The sequence below is a fragment of the Bos indicus genome, chromosome 1 (assembly GCF_029378745.1).
Source record: "Bos indicus isolate NIAB-ARS_2022 breed Sahiwal x Tharparkar chromosome 1, NIAB-ARS_B.indTharparkar_mat_pri_1.0, whole genome shotgun sequence".
Taxonomy (NCBI): domain Eukaryota; kingdom Metazoa; phylum Chordata; class Mammalia; order Artiodactyla; family Bovidae; genus Bos; species Bos indicus.
Window position 1 is genome coordinate 64866922 of NC_091760.1, and position 8082 is coordinate 64875003.

General features: G+C 40.8%; 1 protein-coding gene across 5 annotated transcripts in view; it reads right to left on the minus strand.

Moving 5' to 3' along the window:
- Positions 1 to 4023, minus strand: part of TMEM39A (transmembrane protein 39A) — a 29083-nt gene extending 25060 nt beyond the window's left edge. For 2 of the 5 annotated variants that reach the window (XR_011566410.1, XM_070788530.1), the window contains exons 1-2: positions 3703 to 4022; positions 2375 to 2561 (exon numbers count right to left, since the gene is read on the minus strand). Coding sequence is in view for 4 of the 5 variants with exons in the window: in XM_070788530.1 (XP_070644631.1) it covers positions 2375 to 2487 (113 nt within the window). In the remaining variant the exon portion in view is untranslated. Of the gene's footprint in view, positions 1 to 2374; positions 2562 to 3702 lie in introns of all 5 variants that reach the window. The other 3 variants (XM_070788519.1, XM_019985475.2, XM_070788529.1) reach the window with 3 other exon arrangements.
- Positions 4024 to 8082: the final 4059 nt, after the last annotated feature.

The following is an 8082-nucleotide window of genomic DNA, read 5'->3' on the forward strand; positions in this document are numbered from 1 at the left end:
CATAGTCCCAAGAACAAATTCCTGCTCCCCACAGGTGGAAAGCAGGACAGGATGGATTCCAATTTTGATTGTGTCCCCATACTAGCTCTTTGACATTCTCAAGTTTAATTTCACCAAACAAGTCACAAACATCTAACCGAGGCAAATGTTTTCTTTTCAGCTGATCTCTGTTTTGCAGAATCACATACATCATCCAAAACTCAAGCAATTACTTATTTCTCTCCTCAATACAGACACTCCAGAAATGAGTTCTCCACATGTGGACATTGCTTTTCTTTAGAAACACACCTCCTAAAACTATATTCTAGGCAATTTAACACTGGTTTTAGCCACACTTTTTATACCCTTTCCCCATGTCTTATAAAACAACCTATTCCAGGCTGCTGCTTTCGCATCGAGAAACAAACACACTAAATCAGAAAGAGAAAGATAAATATGATATATAAATGCATTTATATGGAATTTAGAAAGATAGTACCAATGAATTTATTTGCAGGGCAGCAATGAGAAACAGAGAACAGACTTATGGACATGGGGAGCAAGAGGGAGGAAGGAGAGGGTAAGATGTACGGGAGAGTAACATGGAAACTTACATTACCATCTGTAAAACAGATAGCCAATGGGAATTTGCTTTGTGACTCAGGGAACTCAAACAGGGGCTCTGTATCAACCTAGAGGGGTGGGACAGGGAGGGAGTGGGAGAGAGGTTCAAAAGAGAGGGGACACATGTATACCTATGGCTGATTTATGTTGATATTTGGCAGAAAACAACAAAATTCTATAAAGCAACTATCCTTCAATTAAAAATAATAAATACATAAAATCACGGGGAAAAAAGAAAAAGAAACACAGAACTGTCTTCTTCCAAAATAACCCCTTTAGGTAAAAATGTCACAACATAATCCCTCAGTAACAGTTTCAGTGACTTCAAACCCTGAGCAATTGTTATTTTTCACTTTATTCTAATCTGTTGAAAAATAAGTCCTTCTCCCCACCATTCCAATTAATTGCTAAAGAAATATATGTTAAATGAGAATCAAGGCAATCATAACAAAAACCTTGAAAGCCAAGATAGGCACAGCTATAATTTTCTATGGCAATTTGAAAGCACTGAATCACTAAATAAGTAGTCAGTATATATTAGTAAAATTAAGCCATGAACTTCAAATAGGAAACATGCTTCATCTCAACCTCTATGTTGAGAGCACCTTTCCTTAAGAGCATTTTCACATATCCTCATTTTTAAATTTTTCTTCATTTAAAAAAAAAATGTGTTATTTGTAGAAATTTTGGAAAATTCAGAGTAAAGTTTTTAAAAGTTACTGCAATTTACTACTTCATTTATTTCCAAGCAGAAAGTATTTATGAAACAGAAAGTATTATCATTTTTAAAATGAGGAAATCCACAAGAACAGGAGAGTAAAAGTATTACTCTAGAATAAATTACAAGTACTCTGTCTACATATGTAGATACAAAATTTGGATTGAAAATTAATGAGAATCAGAGACTGGAAAAATCCCTTCAAACTGGAACTTCAGGGAGAGCCCCACTGAAATGACAAGATCAGAACTGACTCTGAAGACTGAGTAGAGCTTGGGGTGGAAGGTCAGAAAGAAAGAGGTAAACAAATAACATCAGGAGAGCCTAAAAAGACAAGAGTAGTACCAACTGCTAGCTGTGAACATTAGAATCCAGGCCAGAGAAAACACTATTCAGATAGGAAATAGGAAAAAAAAAAAATTATCTTGACCAAACAATCTAGTAAAAACCATCTCTTTCTACTGCGACATGATCAAACCTCCTGATAAATTATTCAGGATAATTTAAAAAATAATTCATTCTAATTTTTGAAAATTAGGAACAGAGATAAATTTCCATTAAGAAAATCAAATTCTTTATTCTCATGCAATATAACACAAATCTTAAAATGTTTAGGCTAGAGCTGATAAGTTTATTCAACTTTTTGAACAAAGTAATTTTTAAGACCCCTGATGGGATATGACAATTTTAGAATCTCATGTTAACCAATAGCTTTAATTTGCCCTTCTTGAAAAAGAACCCTAGAAAGTAAACCATCACGTTCATCTTGAACTGTAATTCACTTCTACCTTCTTTTAATAGCTAAATAAAAGGTGACAACTAGAATTTGGATTATTGGCCGTAAGTATGAATCAGCCTTTTTTTATTTTGTGGGCATCACAACTTTCTACCTCCAAAGTATTCTGAAATACTCAGCTTCCAGTTTTTAGGGTCAGGGTTTCTACTTCAGTGTTAAAAAATAATCCTGATAAGCAAATATCTGAATAGTATGATGACTTCTGTATCAGCCTTACTAATCATAGAATATTACAAATTGTCTTATTTCTTCTTTACCTGTTCCTCAGGCCTGTTCCATTGCCACAGCCCCCTCCAACCAAAGTCTGTAAAGAAGGTAAAGCTGAACGGCTTAGCTGCTGCCGACTAGGGCCCCTCCTTCCACCGGGCATGTCCGGGAACCAGTCTGCTTCCAGTGCCACCTATAGTTGCAACCCAGGTTAATGGTTGTCAGCCTGTTTCAACGCTGAACAAAAAGAGACATTTAAATATCAGTTTGCTATCTTTAAAGTAGCAATGTAACAAAACAACCAGAAAAACTGAGTAAGCAGACCTTGTAAAAGAATGCTCCCAATGTCTATCGCTGACTTCATTCTAATGAAAGGACTACTCAAGACTACAGTGGGTCAGAAGCCTAAGTCCTAAGCTTTGTTCAGCATTAGGGAAGTCACATTTGTGTCTTTCATCAGTAGACTTCTTCTACATGAAAGATTTTACCATCAGTTTACAAGAAACACTGAATATATACAGTTTCAATACAGACAGTAAGCCCCTTGAAATACAAGAGAATCAGCACTGTCCAAAATGTTAGGTTTTGTTATCAGGGGATCTAGATTCTGAGATCAGCTCTATCATTTGTTATCTGACTCTGAGGCATTTAACCTCTGAGTCTGTTTCCTCATCACACAAAAAAGCACTCCTTGTCCTACAGAGGCAGTTGTCAGAACTGACAAAGATGGGTTAAAGTACATCAGAAGGTCCTTTAACTCTTTAAAAGTAAACCTGTTCAAGTGCTATCTCCATATGTTAGAGTGAAAATACTGTAAAGAGATCAAGGGGATGACCACTCCAGAAAAACTGATGTAAAATCGTTTAGAAATTACTGAAACTGCAGGATTAAAAGTAATACATAAAGACCCTCAATAAAAAGAAACTGTGCCTTCATTAATCTATGGAAAAATTATGGTTCTGTCAATATGAATACCAAGAAATCTGCTTCCTGAACAATACAACTTAAAAACTGAAGAATGACACCATGGAAAAACCCTGGTTTTCAAAACGTTACAGCAGATATTCTGTTCCCTATTCCTAACAGCTCTCGGCTGCAGACTAACAAACGTCAAGTGAGACAAAGCATTCAAACCATTGGATGTAAGGGCAGCTGGTCCTTGCTCAATTGACGAGCAAAGGAAAAGAAAAGTGTAGAGCAAAAAATTGGGACAGAAGAAGGCGAGGGGATGGGGTGGTGGAAGGTGGGCAGCGAGAGAACACAAACTTCAACAGACTGGCCTCTATGAGGGGACGACAAAGCGGTCCCCGCCGCGCAACCTGGAGGGCCGAAGCAGGCCCGGGACAATCGGACAGCGCGGCAGCTCGGATATACTCACGCATGGAGGAGGCCAGGCCAGCGGGGCGGGATCCCTGGGAGGAGGCGGCGGTTTTCCAGCTAGACCCCAAGCAACAGAACTCCCTGCCCACGTTGAGGCGCTGCAAACCAGTTGCTTGTCTGTGGGTTGTCCCCTCCCGGAGAGTCGAGAAAAGGTGTCCCGGCTTCGGGCTGCCAGACCCAGACCCTGAGTCAGTACCAGAGTCAGAGCCAGAGCCAAAGCTACAAGCAGAGGCCAGCCCCGTCAGCACTCATCCTCAGCCTCCATTACCGCGGAGCTGAGCAGACGTGGCAGCGCACGCCGATGACGTCAGCTCGGCGACGGCCGGCCGCCCCAGGAACGGCAAACAGGCCCCCGGAACTACACAGGAGCCCGGGGAGTGAGCACCCTGACCACTTTTGCGTGCACCTGCGCAGTGGAACTCGCCTTCTTCATGGGTCTCGCGATCTCTTCTTCCCCACCCAGCACTCAGCACAGTATTTCCTCCCTTATCCTAAGTCACCAAGCCCCGACGATATGCGGACAGCATGCTAGGGTCCTTCCTGTTATCTCATGGACTCCTAGTAACAACCGTGTTCAAATTATCAATTCCCTTTTTACAGATGGGGAAGGTTCAGTTCAGTTCTGTCGCTCAGTCGTGTCCGACTCTTTGCGACCCCATGAATCGCAGCACGCCAGGCCTCCCTGTCCAACACCAACTCCCAGAGTTCACTCAGACTCACGTCCATCGAGTCAGTGATGCCATCCAGCCATCTCATCCTCTGTCGTCCCCTTCTCCTCCTGCGCCCAATCCCTCCCAGCATCAGAGTCTTTTCCAATGAGTCAACTCTTCGCATGAGGCGGCCAAAGTACTGGAGTCACAGCTTTAGCATCATTCCTTCCAAAGAAATCCCAGGGCTGATCACCTTCAGAATAGACTGGCTGGATCTCCTTGCAGTCCAAGGGACTGTCAAGAGTCTTCTCCAACACCACAGTTCAAAAGCATCAATTCTTCAGTGCTCAGCCTTCTTCACAGTCCAACTCTCACATCCATACATGACCACAGGAAAAACCATAGCCTTGACTAGATGGACCTTTGTTGGCAAAGTAATGTCTCTGCTTTTGAATATGCTATCTAGGTTGGTCATAACTTTTCTTCCAAGGAGTAAGCGTCTTTTAATTTCATGGCTGCACTCACCATCTCCAGTGATTTTGGAGCCCAGAAAAATAAAGTCTGACACTGTTTCCACTGTTTCCCCATCTATGTCCCATGAAGTGATGGGACCGGATGCCATGATCTTTGTTTTCTGAATGTTGAGCTTTAAGCCAACTTTTTCACTCTCCACTTTCACTTTCTTCAAGAGGCTTTTGAGTTCCTCTTCCCTTTCTGCCATAAGGGTGGTGTCATCTGCATATCTGAGGTTATAGGAGACATCATTTAAAGTCACTGCTAAGCGAAGGCGATCAGGACGCAGTTGTGCTTCAGCAGCCAGTCGTGAGCTTCTTGTATGTTGAGAAAAGTACTAAATGGATGCTGAAGTTACAAAAGTGAATACCAAAAAGGGCTCATAGTCTAGTGGAAGAGACAAGACACCAGGAAAATTACAATTTATTACAATAAATGTAACATAAAAAGTATGTCCAAGGTCCAGAGATAACAGGCAAGACAGGGTAATAAGTTCTGTGCAATGGTGGTGGTGTCAGTCCCAAGAAAATCTTCACAGAGAACTTGGGGTTTAAAAGACAAGACTGCAAGGATGAATAGGGAGTTTGTGGGAGAATAAGTTCCTATTACTAGTAAAGGAAGTGTTCGACAGAAAGGTAAAAAAGAGGGCAACATCAGTAGTGAATTCAGAAACTGTCTATATTTTGGTGTTAGCAGAAGAGGAAGAGTATCAACGGAACACTTGGCATGAGATCTCTCACTTTGCAGATTTTAAGCATCTTAAGAGAAAACCTTATCCAGCATATGATTAGTTAACCTTTACTGAGAGGTTTTTTTTGTTTGGTGCCAGACACTAGACTAATAGCTTTACATATTTGATTTAAATCTCAATGTTTTTATAGTATTCCTGTTTTTTACAGAGAAAACTGAAGGTAGGAAAAATAACTTGTTGAAACCTAGCTAATATTATCCAGCTAGTAAGTGACAGACCCAGAGTTTACAGCCAGAATGAACAATATCGGAACCATTAGAGTTAGTAATATTCCCAAGTATTCCTACTGTCCTTGTGTGCTACAGAGCTTTCTTTCATGCAATATAGATGATTACATATTTCCATTGTATTCACCTGTAGGCTTATGATACATTTCTTTTCAGTATCAACTACTGCTTGGTACTCTGAAATTCTTTGCCGCTTTTCCATCGGCTCACCAGTGTTCATCTTTCATTCAGCAATTATTTATTTAGTGCCTACTATGTTCCAAGCACTGTGCTTCTGAATAAGATATGTAACTGCCCTCCTGAAGCTTATATTCTTAGAGACACAGTTACTTAATATCAATTAAATACTGTTTTTAAGTATTATGAACTAGACAAATAAGGGGGTAAGGTAGAAAATTAGGGTGCTGTTTTGAGAGGAATCTGTCTGAAGGAATGCCCTTTCAGCAGAAACTTGAATGTTGGGAAGGAACCAGAGATGCCAGGATGAGAGAGAAAAACAATCCAGATGGAAAACAAAACTTAGGCAGAGATTCTAAGTTGGGTTAGAACTTGGTATGTGTGAAAAATTCAGTGTAAAACTGTATAGCCAGATTATGGTGAGCATGAAATGACTTTGAAGACACAATAAGCTTGAACATGGAGGGTCTTTTAGTAAACTATAGTGTTTGCATTTTAAATTAGTGACCATGGCAAAGGCCTAGAAGTCTGTGGTTTTCCTAATTCCCAGGAGAATTCTAGCACTCATTCACTCATGTAGCAACCACTGGAAATAAAATCTTACCACTTAAGTAAATGAAACAAGTAATATTTAAATTCATGTGTACCTTATTCCTCCTGTGTAGAGGGCTCACTTACCTCTCGATCTCTCACTTCAAATATAAACATTATAAAGGTGCAGAAAATATGATTTATTTTCATTTCAAAGACCTTATAGCATGAAGTGATTGGGACTCGCGAAGAGTCGGACACGACTGATCGACTTCACTTTCACTTTTCACTTTCCTGCTTTGGAGAAGGAAATGGCAACCCACTCCAGTGTTCTTGCCTGGAGAATCCCAGGGACGGGGGAGCCTGGTGGCTGCCATCTATGGGGTCACACAGAGTCGGACACGACTGAAGTGACTTAGCAGCAGCAGCAGCAAGCTATTTTATTAGAGTTTCTATAATTGTTCTCCACTATATTCATTTTATGAATATGATCACACAATGGTATGATCACTGACCTAGAGCCAGACATCCTGGAATGTGAAGTCAAGTGGGCCTTAGAAAGCATAACTATGAACAAAGCTAGTGGAGGTGATGGAATTCCAGTTGAGCTATTCCAAATCCTGAAAGATGATGCTGTGAAAGTGCTGCACTCAATATGCCAGCAAATTTGGAAAACTCAGCAGTGGCCACAGGACTGGAGAAGGTCAGTTTTCATTCCAATCCCAAAGAAAGGGAATGTCAAAGAATGCTCAGACTACCACACAATTGCACTCATCTCACACGCTAGTAAAGTCATGCTCAAAATTCTCCAAGCCAGGCTTCAGCAATATGTGAACCGTGAACTTCCTGATGTTCAAGCTGGTTTTAGAAAAGGCAGAGAAACCAGAGATCAAATTGCCAACATCCGCTGGATCATGGAAAAAGCAAGAGAGTTCCAGTAAAACATCTCTTTCTGCTTTATTGACTATGCCAAAGTCTTTGACTGTGTGGAACACAATAAACTGTGGGAAATTCTGAAAGAGATGGGAATACCAGACCACCTGACCTGCCTCTTGAGAAACCTGTATGTAGGTCAGGAAGCAACAGTTAGAACTGGACATGGAACAACAGACTGGTTCCAAATAGGAAAAGGAGTACATCAAGGCTGTATATTGTCACCCTGTTTATTTAACTTATATGCAGAGTACATCATGAGAAACGCTGGACTGGAAGAAACACAAGCTGGAATCAAGATTGCCGGGAGAAATATCAATAACCTCAGATATGCAGATGACACCACCCTTATGGCAGAAAGGGAAGAGGAACTCAAAAGCCTCTTGAAGAAAGTGAAAGTGGAGAGTGAAAAAGTTGGCTTAAAGCTCAACATTCAGAAAACAAAGATCATGGCATCCGGTCCCATCACTTCATGGGAAATAGATGGGGAAACAGTGGAAACAGTGTCAGACTTTATTTTTCTGGGCTCCAAAATCACTGGAGATGGTGAGTGCAGCCATGAAATTAAAAGACGCTTACTCCTTGGAAGAAAAGTT